This window comes from Schistocerca gregaria, chromosome 4 (assembly GCF_023897955.1).
Source record: "Schistocerca gregaria isolate iqSchGreg1 chromosome 4, iqSchGreg1.2, whole genome shotgun sequence".
Lineage (NCBI taxonomy): Eukaryota > Metazoa > Arthropoda > Insecta > Orthoptera > Acrididae > Schistocerca > Schistocerca gregaria.
In genome coordinates, this window is record NC_064923.1 from 189,182,666 (window position 1) to 189,202,795 (window position 20,130).

The following is a 20,130-nucleotide window of genomic DNA, read 5'->3' on the forward strand; positions in this document are numbered from 1 at the left end:
ACTATCGACTCAGTCAGCATGGATTTAGAAAACACCGTTCTTATGGAAAACTAGCTCTTTACTCGTATGAAGTGCTGAGTGCTGTTGGCAAGGGATTTCAGATTGATTCTGTATTTCTGAGTTTCCGGAAGGCTTCTGACACTGAACCACACAAGCGGCTTTTAGTGAAATAGCGTGTTTATGGAATATCGTCTCAGTTATGTGACTGGACTCGTGATTTCCTATCAGAGATGTCACAGTTCGTTGTAACTGACGGAAAATTATAGAGTAAAACAGAAGTGATTTCTGGCGTTCCCCAAGGTACCCTTAGAGACCCTTTGCTGTTCCTTATCGATGTAAACGATTTGGGAGACAATCTGACTAGCCGTCTTAGGTTGTTTGTAGATCATGCTGTCGTTTATCATGTAGTAAAGTCATCAGAAGATCAGAACAAACTGCAAAACGACTTAGAAAAGATACCTGTATGGTGCGAAAATGGGCAATTAACCCTAAATAAAGAAAACTGAGGTCATCCACATGAGTCCTAAAAGGAACCTGTTGAAGTTTAGTTACACGATAAATCAGTCAAATCTAAATGCCGTAAATTCAACTAAATACCTAGGAATTAGAGTTACGAATAACTTAAATTGGAAGGAACACAGAAAATGTTGTGGGGAAGGCTAACCAATGACGGCGTTTTATTGGCAGGACACTAAGAAAATGTAACAGATCTACTAAGGACACTGCCTACACTAAGATTGTCCGTCGTCTTTTAGAATACTGCTGCGCGTTGTGAGATCCTTACCAGATAGTATTGACAGAGTACATCGAAAAAGTTCAAAGAAGGGCAGCACGGTTTGTATTATCGCGAAGTAGAGAGCAGCTTGTACGGAAAGATATAGGTGTTCCTTCTTTTCGCGCGCTATACGACATTGGAATAATAGAGAATTGTGAAGGTGGTTCGAGGAACCCTTTGCCAGGCACTTAAATGTGATTTGCAGAGTATCGGTGTAGATGCAGTACGGCTATCAGTAAAGCAGAACAGTAAGCATACCAACGCTGCTGACAGAATTTAAAAGAAGAGTGTTCCTTGCACGAACAACTTATACGTACTGTGTTCGCGGTTTGGACAACTTAGAAACTTATTTTGTTATTGCCTCCGAAGACAAAACACCAAATATAGTTACGAGAAATTACTTCGAATAAGTTATGAGATTATTAATTGTTCGTCTTTACTCAGTTCAGAAAGAAAAAGGAAAAAAAAAAAACGAAGTGCATCTGTTCTTACCAAGACTGCGTTATCGCCGTCTAGGGTCGCCATATGGTCCCGTTTGAAGAAGTTGGCATTTGACAACTAGCACAGCTAGCGATGTACCTGTGGGAGCCTGGCGTTTCCGGTTTCCGCTCTATTGCCAGTTCACCTGCGTAAAGCGTTGTGCCTGCCAGTTGTCAAGCAGGAAACGTTCCTTGTATCAAAGGAGAACACAACTGTGGCCTTAATTAAAGTTAAGAACAGATTTTTGACATGCTTAGCGGTAAGCTAAATTCAGAGTTTCACGTGATTTTTGTAGGAGATCGACTGCAAAGCGATTTTTTTAATCGGTGCTGTCTGTAGTCAATTTTAGTCTCCGCAGCGTCGCAACTTTGTACCTTGAACATGATATACCATCTAATTTAAATGTCAGAAATCCCTTCGTAGACCCGAAATAGATGCTGCCACGAATCCCCTTGTAGACTACGGAGTGCAAAGATTGACGAACGCACTATTTGCAAGTTGCCCCCTCCCCCCTTTTCACCCCTCCAGTTGTTCCACCAGTTGAGTCGGAAACAATGTAAGTATGTTGCTGTTGAGTTTGCCGTCACACGATAGTCATGCTCTGTTTAAAATTTTGGCACCGCCACAGGTATTACGGTTAAAACAAATGTTTCTGAACTGAAGAACATTAGGTGTAAGTTTACCACGGGGAAATACATCACCTACGTCCCTCCCACCTCCCCTTTCTTTTCTCCACCTTCGGCCCGGAATGTCCAGTAGCAAGCACCTACTGGTTTCTCGCGGTCAGTAATCGTCTGCAATTCTCAGTAGCCGCCTACCGTCCGCCAGTCATGTCTCTATAACAAACCTGCCGTCAGAACTTGCGTTTGGGAACCATCCCGGAATTTGTCGTAAAAAAAATTTCGGGAAACTATGGAAATACGTCAATAGTCAGACGACACTTTGGAAACCGTTCTTCCAAAAGCGCGAGTCTAGTATCTTAGTCAATTCATTACCTCCACCTCGAGCGGTAATCATGCCTGTTACTTCAGTACGACGTACACCGACATAGCTTTCAACGACGTAACACGTCGAAATTCACTTCTGGAGGTCGCTCTCAAGCCCGTCGTGTCTCTGGCTCTCCTTGGCAACTGAACTGCTACAATTGGCCGATCAACACCCAAGTTCTTAGCCCCCATATCTCATGAACAGCCGTCAGATGAAGATAAGTCACTCTAGTGCCATCCTTTTTTAACGAACATTAAATATACGTTCGTTACCTCTCTCTCGCCCTTCGACCAGAAATACTAATTAAATGACTCTGGTTAGGCCGCTAGTTAGCAGAGTTTATAGTCAATGTAAACATTTTCGTCGTGTGTTTCTACCACGCAGAGTAATTGCTGATGACAAAGATCACATACGGAGATCGCTGCTTTAACGAACTTAAAGAAGTGAAATTACAGGTGATCAGTGATCATCTTTGTCTTAAAGTTATTATTTGCGCTGTTCAATTTGTTATGGGCGCTGAAGACTACGCCGTCGTAGTCGTTTTCTATGCATTGCTCCCAGTCCTCTTTAGTGCAGTATGTTACTAACTGATAAATGGGCCCGGAGACGATATTACTCTCGTGCGCTGTATTTACAGTTGTCAGAAGCAGTCTGTAAAGCTCGCAACACTGTTGCAGGGTAATTTGTGCTGAGAAATAATTGTTGCACCGTCACCGAATTAATCGGCGGTGGAGTTAGCCCATCAAGCCGACGCGCGCAGATTCAAGCGGACTGCCAGAGGCAGTTTGTTTCAGTTCTCATAGCGTGGACGAAAGCACACGGTACTGCTCAACCTTGGCTCCGGGTCTATCCGTACGACCATCCCATGTCAAATTTCTGTATCGCTCTTGGTTTTGGGAAACCAGATGAAGCACACGTTTGGCTACACCCCATCTCAAGCGGGCCACTTAAATTTGTGCGCGCGACGGCCTGATTGCCTACCTTCTATACTAATGAACTCGGAAACGGCACAAAGAATCGATTTTTTTTAACACCCTGCGACACCCTTACAAGATTTTCAGACTGTTCCTGATCTCTCTCTACTTATTTGGCTTCAATTTACTGGGTACGCGTCCGTTGCTGAGCGGTCAGCATGCTTGACTACCAAGCAGACGATCCGGTTTCAGTTCCCGATACTGACGAAGATCTCCCCCCTCGGAGCGACAATTTGAACGGGCATGCACTCCGTCGTTAGGCCCGTTGAGCAGCTGCTTGATAAGCAACGGGAAGCTGACAGCTGCCGGGAGAGGGGTGTGCCGACCCCGTGCTCCTCCATACCGCATCGAAATGGCGCCAAAAGGCAGAGGGTGACGGGGCGGCCGGTCGACGCCGCGCGCCCCGGACTTCATACCTGAATTACTACCTGTAGTTTATCGAATCATATTGCCACAACTTGACCGTATATACCATCATCCACATGAAAACAAAATCTGCACAGCGATTCATAAACACATTTCCACATAAACTGACAACTTCCAACTAGAAAACCATGACATTACAGTATCTGCAGGCGGAAAAGGATTTAAAAAAACTAATTTGGAGAAGTCACCAGGAGACCAAAGTGTTAAGGTGACCACTAAAAGTATAGCAAATTTTTTAAACACCTAGCACTGGTCCTTGTAAAACCAGAAAGGTTTTCATGTATGTGGATATCATCACGAAACGGTGAGACTGGAACACTTACTGAGAGGGGTGCCCTCCTTTTGGACCCAGCACTATTACCCCGATTCGAGAAGCAAATCTGCGGAAACAGTAAGTGGTTTACATCCTCTTATTTTCATGAAGTGGAGAGAGAGGTTGAGTCATGAGTTTTTTTGCTTCCTCCTTATCTTCCTCATTAGATTTTCGGAACAAGACTGAGTTTCTAGTTAAGGGTTTCTTCGCAGCATAGTACTGTGCCCATTGATGTATTGGAATGCGCCAATAAACTGTCCATTTGTCAGCCATCAGTTTCCATAACTGTATCATAAAGGGAGAGGGGGCAGTGATGTTCATTACAGGGGTCAGAGACACGGGCCTCCTTCGCCGGTTGGCTCACCTTGTCATGATAATCAGACGTACGTGAGTTGCAGCCCATAGAAAGGATGTACTCTTTTTTTTTCTGCGATGGTTCCCGTTTATTTACGAAATTTGAAAGTTCATTATTCTGTTTCACGTCCGGTTTTAGATGGATTGTAAAGATTCTGGAACACTGAATGACGACAAAATTTTAGAGCCTCTGTTATCGATATCGCTTCCGCAGCTCAAATGTAGCACTGTATGTGACGGAATTCGAAATAGCACACGCCGTTTCTGCTCGAAGGCGAATAATTGTCTAAATCTTGCCGAAATGTTTGATATCGAGAGCCTTTAGGAAAGATTTCAACAAGCGGGGTCAATAAATGTTAATGTAAATACTGAAACTTGAATTAATTTTGCTCAAGCCGTCTTCCTTAAAGTAGTCTAGAGGTAATCTAGTTGTATTCGTCAGTTGCTATCAGCGACTGTCTTATATTTACTCGAAGCGCCGTGTAAAGATACGTCACGCACACTAGTAATCATCGTGCATGTCGGTGCCAAAATTCATAGACTTCGTGAAAGATAGTCATACACTAGCTCTTTGACAATTTGTAAATATCCAGCGGCAAAGAAGATGCTGAGTGCTTGAGAAAGGCGAAGAAATCGAAGTAATTGAATGTGTGTTCCAGTTTCCAGAATGTCTCAAAAGTGCTTGAAGGATAGCACAGAGAGAGAAGCCAGAGAAGAGGAAATTGTTTACCATATGTACATACTATACAACCAGCCCAACTGTGTCGGAAGTTCTGAGTTTAAAACAGGGCGAGTTCAGGTGCGGAGTGAGCTTTCTGGGTGTTCGACAAAAGCAAGTGTGCTACAGCTGTTAAACGGATGTTTAGAACCAAGTACGGCAAGAAGCCACCAACAAGGAAGGCCATTTACCAATTGCACAACAAATTCGTTACGACGGGTTGCTTGTGCCGGGCAAAGAGAAGAGGACGTCCCAGTGAAGTCAATGTGGAGCGCGTACGAGACACATTCATAAGCAGCACAGGCGCCAACTCTGTGGGGCCGGAGGGGGCTCGAGCCGCCTCAAAATTTCGTTTTGGGGGAGGGGGTCGGGGCCAAGCCCCCTCTCATAATTTAAGAAAATTATTAGCTATATTACGCTTTTTAAAATCAGAGTTAGGTTGGATTTGTTTATTTTCCTTGTTTGACGACAGTTACTTCTTAAAATACATTCAGTAATGGGTTAAAACAAATCGTTATTATGGTAGTAATCAGGTCAACTTAAAACGAGTGTTGTGAATTGTGATAGTGTTATGGTGCTGCGGGCACACTTAGAATTTGTCCCGGTGCGCGAACCGTCGGGTGAAGTCTGGAGCAGAAACGCCTGGAGCCCTCCGCCTCGTGTCGCCTTGACGCTTAGAGATATTATGACGCCGCGGCTGTATAAAGCCTACCCTGCTGTTGCAGTCATTCAGTGTGGATAGTCTCGTTCAGTGCACGCTGCAGACATTTTTAGCGTTCCGACTTTAGTGTCTAGTGGACTATTTTACATGACTATATTTTATTAATTTACTTTAGTCTTTTGGCCAACCTCCTTGCCGCAGTGGTAACACCGGTTCCTGTCAGGTCACTGAAGTTAGGCGCTGTTGGGCTGGGCTAGCACTTGGATGGGTGACCATCCGGTCTGCCGAGCGCTGTTGGCAAGCGGGGTGCTCTCAACCCTTATGTGGCAAACTGGGGAGCTACTTGATTGTGAAGTAGCGGGTCCGGTCTCGTAAACTGACATACGGCCGGGAGAGCGGGTTTGCTGTCCCCATGCACCTCTATATCTGCATCCAGTGACGCCTGTGGGTTGAGGATGACACGGCGGCCGGTCGGTACCGTTGGGCCTTCATGGGCTGCATTGTGAATTAAGTTTGCAATGGATAAATTTGTTAGCAAAAAGGCGCGCTTGAGAGTGATGATACTGCAAGTCAACCTCCAACAATTATTGTGTCATCAATTGCTTTGTCGTCTTCAGGCGAAAACCGTTCACAGCCAAACCCTGGACAACCCGGTAAGGAAAGATCATTCCAGAACTCTTGTTTGACCAAATATGCATGGCTAGTATATGAAGCATCATCCAAAAAAGTTTTTGAAAAACCTGCAAAGAGGCAGATGCTAAAAATCTATTACAATTTTCTTCAAAAGAAGATAATGCATTTACTTCCTTAGGGTTTTTTAACTGGAAATAGGCTTTGGAAAAATTCCGTCTTCATGAAAATAGGCTTACACATAAAGAAGGTGTTCTGAAACTAAATTGTCACTAACCGAAGTGTGGCCTTACAGTTGGATAGTGATATGAAGAAAGGCCGTTTAGCTCTTTAGACAATTTTTGCTACAGTGAAATTTCTATGCTGACGAGGACTATCAATAGAGGGCACGAAGATATAAACTCAAATTTTTTTTTTGAATTGTTGGAAATCCGAAAGAATGACATGTCTCAGTTTAAAGATTGGTTAGAGCATTTGGGGTATAAGTGGACGTCCCACAATATTCAAAATGAGATCACTGGTCTACTAGGAAAACCTGTGTCAAAAGGCATTGGCTTCCATCAGGAAAACTGAACATTTTGCTATTATGGATAACGAAACAAGTGATTCTTCGATTAACGAACAAGTGTCATTTTGTATTCATACTGTCGACGATTCCTTAATCATCAACGATGACTTTATTGGCTTATACGAGATCCCCAGGACTGAATCACAAACTCTGTTAGGAATTTTAAAAGACGTTTTTGCTCGTCTTGATTTGTCAATGGATAACTTCAGAGGACAGTGCTATAATGGTGCCTCGAATGAGAGGTAAGATCAAAGGACTTAAAAAGTTAGTTTTGGACATACAACCAAAAGCACGTTATGTGCACTGCACTGCTCACAGTTTAGACTTGGCAGTTGTAGCGAGCTTCTAGCCATGCAGTGAACCCAGTGGGGGACGTCAATGAAAAAATTCAGTGCCCTCACCTAAGAGTTGCTTATCTGTAAAAAATGACCGGTCGATTTGCATATTGAATGTAAGGCGTGCTTAAAAGAAAAACCTTTACAAGTTGACGATCCTTCGCTTCCTCGGAATCGAAGTATACCAAAGAAGTATGAAAACAGCAAAGCCAGCTCGCAGCACGCTTTCGAACCCCCCCAAAGGAATACTACAAAGCTATTTACATTGAAGTTCATGAAACGATGCAATCTTGCATTACTGAGCGGTTTGCTTCAACTGGACTCAAACAGGTCATTGCAGTTGAACAAGAGTGCTTGCTTTTAGTAAAAAGACGTGAAACAAATTTCGAAAAATCAACTGAGTTGTTCAAAAATGACCTAGGCATTGAGAGACTGCGCTTACACTTGACTATGTTAGCCAATATCGCTAATAAAAAACAACTGATCTTAAAAACCATGCGTGATGTAAGAAAGTACACAAGAGCCTGCAGTTAGAGAAATGTTATGTGAAGTAGTGAAGTGCATTAAGCTTCTCAAAGTAGTTCCAATCAAGACAGCAACAGCAGAACGGTCATTTAGCGCCCTTAGACGTCCGAAGTCATATATTCCATCAACAATGGGACAGAAGCGATTGAACAACTTGGCTGTTCTTCATGCCCACCGAGATATTTTGAATGGATTGGGTATCCGACCAGTCATCAACGACTTCATATTTAGAAATCCAGTCAGACGGTCGCCATGGCACCTTTCTAAAAGGCACTCTAGTCCTAATAATGGCATTTAGAGCAATATTAAAAATCTTTATAAAATAGAGAATTAAATACATACATAATGTTCAATTTTCAGTTTCGAAATATTAGTACTAGTTTAGTACTGTGGTACTATATTACTGTATTATTTATTTTCAAATACTCAAATATTTTTGGGGTGGAAGTGCCCAATTAAAACCCTCTTTTTACACACTTTTTGACTGTGAGAATTAGGCGTACTGTGTTAACTTTATTGACTGTATTAAAGCAATCACTTTGAGATGTTGTTTTTATTTAATGAGCCCTCATCCTTATTCAGAGTAAGCTTAAATTAGCTATTTCAGTTATTAGTCAAAGTGCTATTATTGTGCAACAGCAATATTTTATGTTTTATTCTTTTAATGATAGTTGAGGATTTATTTAAATATAATTAGTCTTTTCAGAGATGTATATTAACGGTTCAGTAATTGTCTGTAAGCATGATCATTGCTGTAAATTATATTAGCTTTATACAAAAATATCGTGCGTTTTCTTCCAGAGCCAAAAAAAGTCAGGCTTGTGGAGTTTCCCGGAGTGTCGAGTTATCGAGAGTCCATTTTTCGGGGTTCTAATATTGATCATATGACTCCAAAATGCTTTAAAAAACTTTAAAACTCAGTATTTTTCATCTAAAATTTAAAAGATTTCCCGGGACAGGACCCACAGTATCCGCCCCCGCCCCCCCAAATTTTTTTTGTAAGTCAGCGCCTCAGCGCCCCCTTGATGAGTCCAAAGAAATTGGTGCGTCGTGCATCCCGTTAACTCGAAAGGGCTCCAATGAAAGTGCGGAAAGTCCTGCGACAGAAGTTGACCATGAAACCATTCAGATTGGAGCTAGTGCAGAAGCTCAATGACGAAAAGACAAGCGTTTTGAGTTTTGTTCGCATTTGCAACAATTGAATTAGGATGGGGATGGCATTGATGATCGCTTGATTTTTTTTGGCGACGAAAGTGAATTGTGAATCTGGGGTGCAAAGCATCCACACGATTGCATTGAATTTGAGCGTGATTCCCCAATGGTAAATGTTTTTTATACCTTGTCACGTCTAAAACTGTACTGCCACTTACTTGATATTCCAACTTGGACATGTTGCAGCAATGGCTGATGCCTCAAATGCAATCGGAATCTCTGTTCATCTTTCAGCAGGATGGGGCTCCACCCCATTCGTGGGCAGCTGAAAACATCGATGAATCGGCCGTGCTACCGAAGGGGACAGTTGTTTCATGAAATTGCCTCCCTGATCACCAGATATCACTCTGTGTGACTCTTTTCTGTGGGGACACATTAAAGGGCTGGTGGATGTACCGCCTCTGCCAAGTGACGTAGCGAGCTCCGGGAGAGAATGCGGGAAACTGACACAGTCGACGATGCCATGCTGGGACGGGCATGGCAGTAACACTATTACTGTATTGACGTCTGCCGGGTCAATCACGTATCGCTTATCGAATGTTTGTAGAAAAAAACTTAGTTTCTCTTCAAAATGCAATATGTATGAGATCTGTACAATGTTGTGTTCTTGAGCAACAAATAATTGAAAGTGTTGCCGAACTTTATGTACACACTGTACTTCGCAGTACACCCTGTACTTTGCAGTAAACCAGCGGAGACTGCGAGACTGATCAATAAAATAATCAATAATACCTCAGTGTAAACACGTAATTGTCTAAGGCAGTGCAAAACAAAATACTGCGTGCGAGACGCAAGACTTGAAGCCCCACGCGCGCACACAGGCCCAGAGCCACACCGACGTAACTACTTGACTTTGGTTGAAATTATGAGGTTCAACGACCGATATGGGCTGCCGCTGCACGTGTGGTAAGGCACGTCACCAGGTGACATCCGGGATTTTTAAACATTATTAAGAATCACCCTGTGTAAAATATATAACTAGATTACAATATTTTCAAAAGGTGGGCATTAAGTGTGCGTTGATATTGTCGAGACGATTGTCAATAACCACGAATGGTTCAAATCTTGTCGAGCAAACCAGAGATCAAAACAATGTTGTTTGCTTTTTTGATAGTAGGGCATAAAGAATTTTTTCTCCCAGGACAAACTGTCAAGAGATTGTTTTACAAAGGTGTCGGAGAAAGACTCAGCAAAAGGGTGCCCGAGTAGACCGGACAATTGCAAACGAATGGATGCTGCATCGTGAGAACGCCAAATGTCACAAGGCCACTTGCATCACGGAATGTTTGACTTCAAACGGCGTACCTAATAAATACAACCCCTTATTCACCTAGTCTGGGTCTATGTGGCTATTTTCTTTTCCCGAAATTGAAAAATGTCTTAATAGGACGTCATTTTTGGGACTCTCGAGAACATTCGAAAGAATGTGGCCGACATCATAAAGGCTCTACCAGTTAAAGTATTTAAGCGCTGATGTCAAGACGGCGAACGACGACTCCGTCTGTGTACAGCTGCTGAATGGAACTACTTCGAAGGGAACAATATTGATGTTCGAAAACAATAAAAAGTTGGTTAGATAAAAAAATCACAGTACTTTTCTCACACACCTCGTATCTGCTGGACCGCGCGCAATGGTGTCTTCAGGAAGTGTTTTAATGTGGCCACCGACCTTGGGGACTTGGTGAAGGCGCTTGTGGTAGCCGCGGCTGAGTAGCCTCCGGCTGGCAGCGCCCGAGGCTTCTGCTGGCCTCGCGCCTGCGTGGGCGGGCACTGCTGCTGACTCACTCGCAGGTGCGCCACACCGTCCGCTCCGGCCCTCGTCCTTGGACCCAGTGAGTTGCCCAATACACACCCATAGGGTATGTTTACGCTTCAGCCTCGCCGCATTTACCCTGCACCTGTTCACATAGCTGGTTCAATGGATGACACAAGGTTTTAAGAGAAGCGGAAACGATGCTCTCTGCATCTTCTTACAACAGTAACAGCCATTAGTTCGGGAGAAACATGAGATTATTGGCTGGGGTAATAAGAGCAGCCCTTCGGCATGCAGAACTTTGACACGATGGGTTTCTTACAGTTCTAACGAAAGAGAGAAAAATTCACGTCGCTTCTTTTAGACAGTAGCCGGCACGGTAGCTCAGCGTGTTCGATTAGAGGGCAATGTGTCCTCTGTAATAGAAAAACTGAGTTAACAGATCAACGACGAACTTAAATGGATGTCTTACGACGTCCGCCCTGAGCAGATGCAACGAACTAAAGCGAACAAAATAAATATAAAAAAACAGTTAGCACCATCCCGTAAAACTATCCACTACATTTTAAATATTGTGGAACCAAAAATAGTTGAGAACGGGAAGATTCTGCCCAACATTACTAACGCAAGCAATATCAAGCGCATTACCCACACAAATTAAAACCTAAATTTGTCTATTGTTGTTAACACAAATTAGCGACATACTTTTTAAAGAGGTATTGATGTGTTAGTAGGATCCAGGACGTGAATGTATATTTCAGCACACTCTTAGGAACATCACCGCATTTTCAGTAACTTGAACTACCCTACCGGAAGGGGGGGGGGGGGGGAGATAGTCCTAAAAAGATTAAGAACTATGTTGATTAAAAGTTAAGGAATTTTTATTTATTTTTTTTTAGTGAGATCTGATGTATAGGTGACATACTGAACCTGAAAATATTGAATACGACGTTCATTGGGGAAAGTGGTGTCTACTATTGAGACTTAAAAGTTTTGCAACAAACAGTCCTGTCGGAGGAACATCCGCAACTGAGCATTATACTAAAGGTTGAAAATACCGCTACTGTTGTAAGGTTCCTTTATTTCTAAATAAAAGAACCTTACAACTGTAGCGGCATTTTCAACCTCTGGCCAGCCGGCCGCGGTGGATGAACAGTTCTAGGTGCTTCAGTCCGGAACCGCGCGACTGCCACGGTCGCAGGTTGAAATCCTGCCTCGGGCTTGGATGTATGTGATGTCCTTAGGTTAGTTAGGTTTAAGTAGTTCTATGTTCTAGGGGACTGATGACCACAGATGTTAAATTCCATAGTGCTTAGTCATTCAACCTCTGGTCAAAATTTTTGGTTTAAGTGAAAAATTGAAAACATTTAGGGTATCAGGTAGAACAATTAATGAGAAAAAAAACATTGTTTTCAAAATAGAAAGTCACTGAACAGATTACAATATTTTCGAAAGGCTGCCACAAGATACACTCTTCCCCCCCCCCCCCCCCCCCCCCCCTGCCTTTTGGTATTGCTGTGGAAGAGCGATTGGTGCTCATTATGAGAAAGTACTCCGTCACGTTTTACCTATATCTACTTCGTCTAGTACTCTGCCGCATGAGGCTTTCCTCCTGACAGTAAGGTGAAACAGTGACATAAAAATAAGAAAAAAAGTTCGTTTTCCAGTACAATGCAGTACTGATTATCTATTTGCTTATGGTCCCAGATAGCCTTCTGCTCAGATGCGGCCGAAATGAAATCGTCCGTCATCGTTCTCACTCATCAAATTGTTTCCAAGACATGATCAACACTAGCGTCTGCATACGGTACCCGAGAAACCGTGCAACAAGCAAGTCAACTTAACAACAGCAGGACTGGAGTGACCCGCTACAAACACAAACTAACTTGCAGCCCTCTCTTGGTGCAGATCGGACGTTACAGCGATGTTGTAGGTTAAATGCGGCGGATGACGGCGATGTGCGAACAAAAGAGGCTGAAGCATAACTGCCCCTGTCTCCGTACTGGGGCACCAGCAGATGATTGGTATGACTGACTCACCCTGTGGCTCAAATGGCTCTGAGCACTATGGGACTTAAGGTCTGAGGTCATCAGTCGCCTAGAACTTAGAACTAATTAAACCTAACTGACCTAAGGGCATCACGCACATCCATGCCCGAGGCAGGATTCGAACCTGCGGCCGTAGCGGTCGCTCGGTTTCAGACTGTAGCGACTCCGGCCGGCGCGCTCACTCTGTGTTTACGTAGCTGCTCCAGAGGCAGCTGCCGCGTTCTGTCTCCATAATGCAGAGGCCCGCTGTAAGGATATCTAGGTGTGATGCTCATTCGTGCAGTTTACGAACCTGTCTGAAAAGCTTGACTCAAGATTAAATTTACTTAACAAAGTAGCCGGAAACGAATGGCGAGGAAACTGAGTGCTGCAGTTTGTTGTGTACCCACGTGCTGAATATTGTGCTGCTGCGTGGGAAAACAGCACACGTTCAAATAACGTAGATACATGTCTGGGGACAATTACTAGCATGAAATCAGAATTATATTAATACCTTTAGCTGTTGGCGGGCGTTGATATATATCAACGGGCACAGGTGAAAATGTGTGCCCCGATCGGGACTCGAACCCGGGATCTCCTGCTTACGTGGCAGACGCTGAGCTACGGAGGGCACAGAGGATAGCGCGACTGCAGGGACTATATCGCGCACACCTCCCGCGAGACCCACATTCTCACCTTGTATGTTCACACACTACGTTCGTAGTGTTCCTCCCCCAACACACTCATTACTCGTGGAAGACATTCTTACCAAGTCCCGTAAGAGTTCGGGGAATATGAGTGCATCCGCACAGAAGGAGGTCATGGCCGGTATTGCCAGAACGATGTACTTCTATGGATATGGTGTCCTTTCGGACATGTCCGAAAGAACAGACACCATGTCCATGTAAGTATAATTACTAGCACTGTCAATAAACTCCCATTTACTGGTTGCCTGTTCGATCCAGTATTGCTCATTCGGATCTCAGAAGATGAGATTTCTAAAGAAGTCACGAGTCCGATAAGAACTTGGTTATATGTTGTGCTTACCAAATGAACAGCTGTACGCCTTTAAGTCACCTCGGGACGATCTTCGGACCACAAATATTCTCAGTGTCACCGCAAAGTGCTAAAAACAGTGTCGTTCCATTCGATTGTCAATGTCCGTCGTTCAGCGCACTAGTTCCGGTGCAAACACATGTGGTGTTGATTGAATGGTAAACGCAACAATTGGCGCCTGGCGGACAGTCCACTCTGCTGCAAACGCCGTCGAGTGATATGCTTGTTGCGCAACAGACAGAATTTGTTGTGATATAATTCGTGATGTGACAGAGCCATCCATCACTGCTGGGCGCCCAATATATCTGTCACCACGTATATTGGTGCGAGGTCGGTGCGGTCGGTCCCGTCGGTTCGTCGTCCTGCGATTACAGATCCGCATCACAGGCTGCTTGGTTCCGTCCGACATGATCACCAATTTCTCTGAAGGATGGTCCGCAACCCCTGTAGGCAACTGTTCTTCTTCGGTTGAGCTCCTGCACTTGCTAGAAAGACTCTCGTTGTCCTTTGCGAGGCTTGCTGACACTGCTTACGCTAAACACTCGCACGAAAGAACAATTCCAGTGCGTCCACAAGGCCGTCTGTTCGGCTTTATACAGCGCTTGCAAGTGGCGCAACTGGCGCCCATGATGTGCACCTGTGCTGAAATGCTAATCATGTGTTTCTGTCGTAGCTGCAAACGCATGCTGCAGATGTCACTTGATTTTGATGCTTTCTTCAGGGTGTTGCATTTTGGGTGGCCAGCCAAAGCACTTCACGATCTTTTTGAACTAAACTTAGCAGCCAAACTTTTCATGACTCTTGTCAAGTTACTGGAAATGTGTATTCCTGAGAATAATGGTCACCTTTCTAGATCAGAGGAAGTAACGCTAAATCTTATTGTAGATTCGTTAAGGAATAAATACATTGGTAATCAATAGTTAGTGTCCAAAGTTCTTTGAACAGGTTTGTGCTGGATGTTCTTGAGTCCGTCCACACGACGAGTAATTAGTCAAGCGCATTAGGACGCGGAAAACTTCAGCTTGATGCGTAACTCAAAGGACCAAAGTTCAGTCTCCGGTCGGTACAAGAATTCTCTCCTGCCATTTATCCGTTCTTCCACCTCTGACAGTGATCTGTTATTGTGGGGAAAATGCCACTTGCTCAGTGGTTCGAAGACAACTCTGCTTCCCCAGTGTAAAAGAAAGTGGTGATGGTATATTTCCTCCAGTAGAAAGATGCCTAGTGAAGCGCAGTGTGTTCACTTGAACCTTGCTTACCGCACAAATTCACACAACCTCTTTAAATACATCCAGTCACGACGCACTACTTTTCATAATTTTTAATTGGGGCCTCACATTTCCGTCAGATACTGGAGCCAGTCAGGTTTTCAGATATATGTATTTCGTTTTTAAGGCTATTTGCATTTCGTGGTGATATTCAAATAGATCTTTCGAACATGGTGCTCCACAAACAGGCCGTTATACCGCCGTTCGACAATTCGCCCATTGATGCTTTTTGATTTGCATCGTCAAGTTCATTGTAGCAATACAGGATGGGCCGAATTGTTTTGTGAAACCCACCCGACAGGACACCACACAACACCATATCCATAATGAATACTGACATCTTCATACACACCAGAATGAGAGGATGCCTGTGTTTTTTGCCTTCTTATACCTGTAACGATGTTCAGGCGTGTGCCACATTGATTAGTACAAAAACCGCCCTTCTAAAATCGAATTATAATGGTTGCTGATTATATCCATAAAAGTTACCGTATTCCGAACAATATAGTATGTCATGTGTTTTCTGCGACGACGCATCTGGTTTTTTGTTTTCTTTTTACTCTGGCGGACATTTCGTTTTCTGAAGAAAGGCATAATTAGGTGGTACCGTATGGTACGTAACTCGGCTACCTGTACAGGTGTAACGAAACAGGTCAGTTGTGGTCGTATACAGGGGTTGCAAACTAGATTTTTCCTACTGGACAGGCTTACTTTCTCCCTCATGGGCGTCTTATACTGACGTCGTGCCACTGACTTGCAGCAGATGCCGTTCCTCCCTGTTCCATTACACCGGGATCGCGGCTGAGTCTCTGTTAGTGTGATCTTCCAGTGAAATGTCGGAAATGATGCTGAAGACACTAGTGCATCTTGGCTTCAAAAGGCGAAGAACACTTTCCCATCGCGTTTGTTCAATTTGTATTGCACGAGTAGCTCTTCATAAACAATTCGGTGCAGCAGAGCTGCAAGATACTGAAGATGTGAATCACAGTGGATGTATCGTTCATATTATGACGGGATTACAAAAAGTAACGACGTTGGGGAGTTGTTTTCGTGACAGGCGTTGGATCCGATTGAGACCTCGCTTGACGTTTATTGTGTTCCCTGTTCAGAGGCGGCTTCAAAGAAAGTTCGCATCTTCTCCGCTTCGCCGCTCGGAGCACAGAGCGCATTCGTTTGCTGTTTGTTTTGCTGGCGAACTAAATCCATTGCTGAACGCGAGTTGCGTGAAGGCTGGAATGTTAGGGAGAGAATGTAATGTTGGTAGAACAACAACATGGATATCGTAGATGCTTGTGGTATTACAGACACACACACAGCTCAACAAAAAGAAACATTCTTGGTTGGAAATTGCCGAAGCACTTAAAGATCCCCGAGTGGGGATGTTCATTACTTTCGTCCATTAAGCGGATCCGGGGGAAAAGACGCAAGCTTTTGTATTTTCTTATGAAAACTGCATAGCATAATAAATTCCCTTGGAAGTAAATAATACGAATATGTTGATTAATGTAAAATTAAAATTGCCACGTAGACCTGACCATTCTCGACGCATACGTTCAAGTTAGCATTAATTTCATCACGAAATTTTGGATTTTTTGATGTAATAACCGAATAACTAGAAATAGCTTTTCCGTCGATCACACTTTACAAAGCTATATAGCAGATTTTATCACGTAGCCTATGTGTCTGTTCTTATGAGTATTTCACATTACATTAATTATACAGTGACATTATCTTCCTTCAGTAAAATCCTTGAGTGTTTTACTGCAGATATCGGGAACGGTCTACGAGATAGCAGCTTTCGAAATGCGTGACAGTTATTAATCTAATTATATCCTGTTGCTAAGAACCAGAATGTAAATGCTGACGTTTCTGTAGTTCGGTTGCTCGTGTCGTCCTTTTTACGTCCTTTTAAATTTCTCCCTAAGTTGCAGTGAAAGCCGCTGTAAAGCGTCAGCCGTCATACGTGCAAGGTTTTGTAACAATGCTGAAGCCTGAAGCTGCGATTTTACGTTTCAGACTTGCGTTCTTGCGTTAAAATTCATACAGTATCTTCTTTTCTGTTCCTACCCCATTTTGTTTTTGCCAAAAACAGAATTCTCGCGATAAGAAATAATCATATCTGAATGTCACAGTTTCGCTCCGTGGCCATAAATGGCTTTGAATAGTACGAAACTGGTTTATCGATTATACCGCAGAAAATAGGGGTTCGTTGTGTTGGCCAGCCAAGTCCGTTCTGTTTTGTTCTCTCCGTTGTAAACGTTTGCTCGCAGATACAAGCGAATGGTAGTGAACGCTTGTGAACCATTTGCTGATGCTCCTTAGCTTGTGTTCGATTCCATTCTCTGTGGTGTAACCGAGGCTTGCACTCGGCCTTCCACGTCACGCTGGTCACCAGGTGTCTGTGACCCATGTAAACTTAGGATTTGTGATCGCTTAGCTCACCAAGCATGTAATAGATGCGCAAACTAAGTTGACACTCGGCGCGGTGGCTGATAGGAGCCGCTATAAATGGAGAAATGTGTTTGTTTACGGTCGCTCCCACCGGCTGACGCGCCGATTGTCAACCTAGTTTGCGCTTGTAGTACCTGTGCGTCTGTGATAAAAAGAAGCAATTACCGGCGGGTGTGGTTACGAGATCGACCCAACAATTGTCTAAGCCGATCAAAACCGGTGAAGTAGAGTGGATTGATGCAGGACGTCGGCATTGGCCCTGATGTACAGAGATTACGTGACACGACTGATGCAAACAGATGGAACAGAACATTAAATGTTCTGTGTCGCTTATACATTACTCTTTGGAATGTACATGGCGTTGTGTTTGAAGTCGTCAGAATTACTGTAAGCTACATATGGCGCAGATTGTAGGGAAATGTAACGGGTCAAAGCAGACTGGCGATATCGGCAGCTCTAATATTTCCGTTGAACTACTAAATAACAAAAATAAGTCCATTTTTCTTGATTGTAGGGATATAGTTGGCCGGTTTTTACTACTTTTGCTGAAGTATTTGTGAGGACTACACCACTATTGTGGCTGACATTCACACGTTTATCTAAATGTTCTTACCTATTACACCACTGCATGTTGTGACATGTTCTACATGAGTAACCTGCATAGGACATATACACAGTTGAGCAATAACTTGGAAATTTATCGCTTACTTCAGTTGCCAAAGTTGTAGTCTGCTTTGTCATTCACAATTTGGGAACCGAACTAAAACTTTAGTTGCCTCCTGATATTCTTAGTTCAGCCGGATACAAGTATTCCAAAATTAAATAAAAATACTAGGGTGAAATACATGGTTGAATTATTTGGGTGATAACTGATGTACAGACACAGGCAAAATTGTGAAAGTTGCTGTAGTTACCGGAGATGATAATTAAACATCAGAAAATTTGGTTTCTGAAGAACACACGATGTTCATTACTGTGCGTGGATACTATGTCTCAAAGTGCTTTGAGCCATATGTTGTCCTGACCGATTAATTCTCCTAGTTTTAACACCACACTTAACACATGCAGGCATTGGCCAAAAAATGAAAATGCTGCAAGAAATGCGTGCATGTAAATAAATGCAGATGCTACCCAAGCCTGCAGGTTGTGCTGTTGTATGAGGGGGTGATCAAAATGTTTCCGTTTGCAGACCCTACAGTCAAAAATTGGTATTCAATCAAACAAAATTGCCATGAGCATTCAGGCAATCTTCCCACAGATGTACCAGATTGAAGGTAACTGTCTGGTAAAACACCATGCCCTACTGCATGTAGTAGTCCGAACTGCCTGCTGGACATCCTTGTCCAACAGGAATTGACCCTCCAAGGCCTTTCTTAAGTGACGGAAGCTGTGATAATTGCAAGGTTATCATTCCCCAGTGATAGAGGAACCAGGTTCCTTAAAATGAATAAGTAATGGATTCAGGCATTTTGTTATCCACTCTAGTGGGAGTGCCCTCTTGTAAAATTGCTATATGCTACAGTATTTGGGTCGTACTGAATACTGCATGGCCTAAATAAGAAAACAAATCACTTTGATATTTTGGAAGTACTGTATGAAGGGAACACTGTGTTTCAGGCTGTACTGTTCTCAGACATCTCTTTGGCTTGGGCTCAATTAGCAGCAGTTCACCAATTTATTCATTTGTGTTGTCTGTGTGAAAGTTCTTTCCTTCTGAGGAACAAATTATGAAATTTTGTTCCTTTCCTACTAACACTAATTTTTAAGCTTGTGCTCACTAAAGCTGCAGTGTGTTTACTGAGGTGACATCAATGTTTCAGGAGTCCTGGAAATGACTGCAACAGAGAACACTGCCCGCTTCAGCGGTCACACACTGGATAAAGCAACCAAAGCCAAAGTGACACTGGAGAATTACTACAGCAATCTCATTGCTCAGCATATTGAGCGAAAACAGAGGTTTGTATTTTGCAAGTGAATTTTTATTTATTAGATATTCTTTACAGTAAATTTATTTTGGTCCACATATCCTGCTCAGAAACAGAGAGCTGAAATATTTCATTCTCTTTCTGTATGTTTTCTTAATTTATTCTGGCTTATAAATCATAATTTCTGAAGCTACTGTTTTGTGTGAGAAACTTACTTGTAGTGCAGTATTCACTATTTTTCATATACGTTTGATGAGGTTACTATTGTTGGTTAAGTTAATCCTCAAGCCACTTTAAATCATGACACGTGTTGTTAAGAAAATAGTGAACCATTCGATTTATATTAAAGTGTTTCACACAATGACTGTATTTGAGAAGACATAGTGCTGCGTAATTATGTATACTAGTTCATTATGTATGTTGGAGAGTTGCTTCTTCAGCAGGGTGAAAAAAAACAAACAGCACCTGGAATGGAGGGAGCGTGTGTGGGAGGGCTGTTGTTAGATTTCTGGTATCACTATTGTAGCTCATGTTTTCTGTGGTTTCCATTTCTTAGCATTCATCCCATATGAGGTCTGCTGTTTTCATGATTTGGCTGAACTTATTTTTACTTTTACTTCTTGTTAACTTAAGAACCGTGTGAACTTTGTGGTTCAACTGTTTGTTTGTAACACAAGCCACAATGCGAATAG

General features: G+C 43.1%; 1 protein-coding gene across 6 annotated transcripts in view; it reads left to right on the plus strand.

Annotated features, from left to right (window-relative positions):
* Positions 1 to 20,130, plus strand: part of LOC126268230 (serine/threonine-protein kinase tricornered) — a 555,239-nt gene that overhangs the window by 501,518 nt on the left and 33,591 nt on the right. For all 6 annotated transcript variants that reach the window (XM_049973874.1, XM_049973875.1, XM_049973876.1 and 3 more), the window contains one exon: positions 19,334 to 19,469. In XM_049973874.1, coding sequence (XP_049829831.1) covers positions 19,334 to 19,469 — 136 coding nt within the window. The remainder of the gene's footprint in view (positions 1 to 19,333; positions 19,470 to 20,130) is intronic.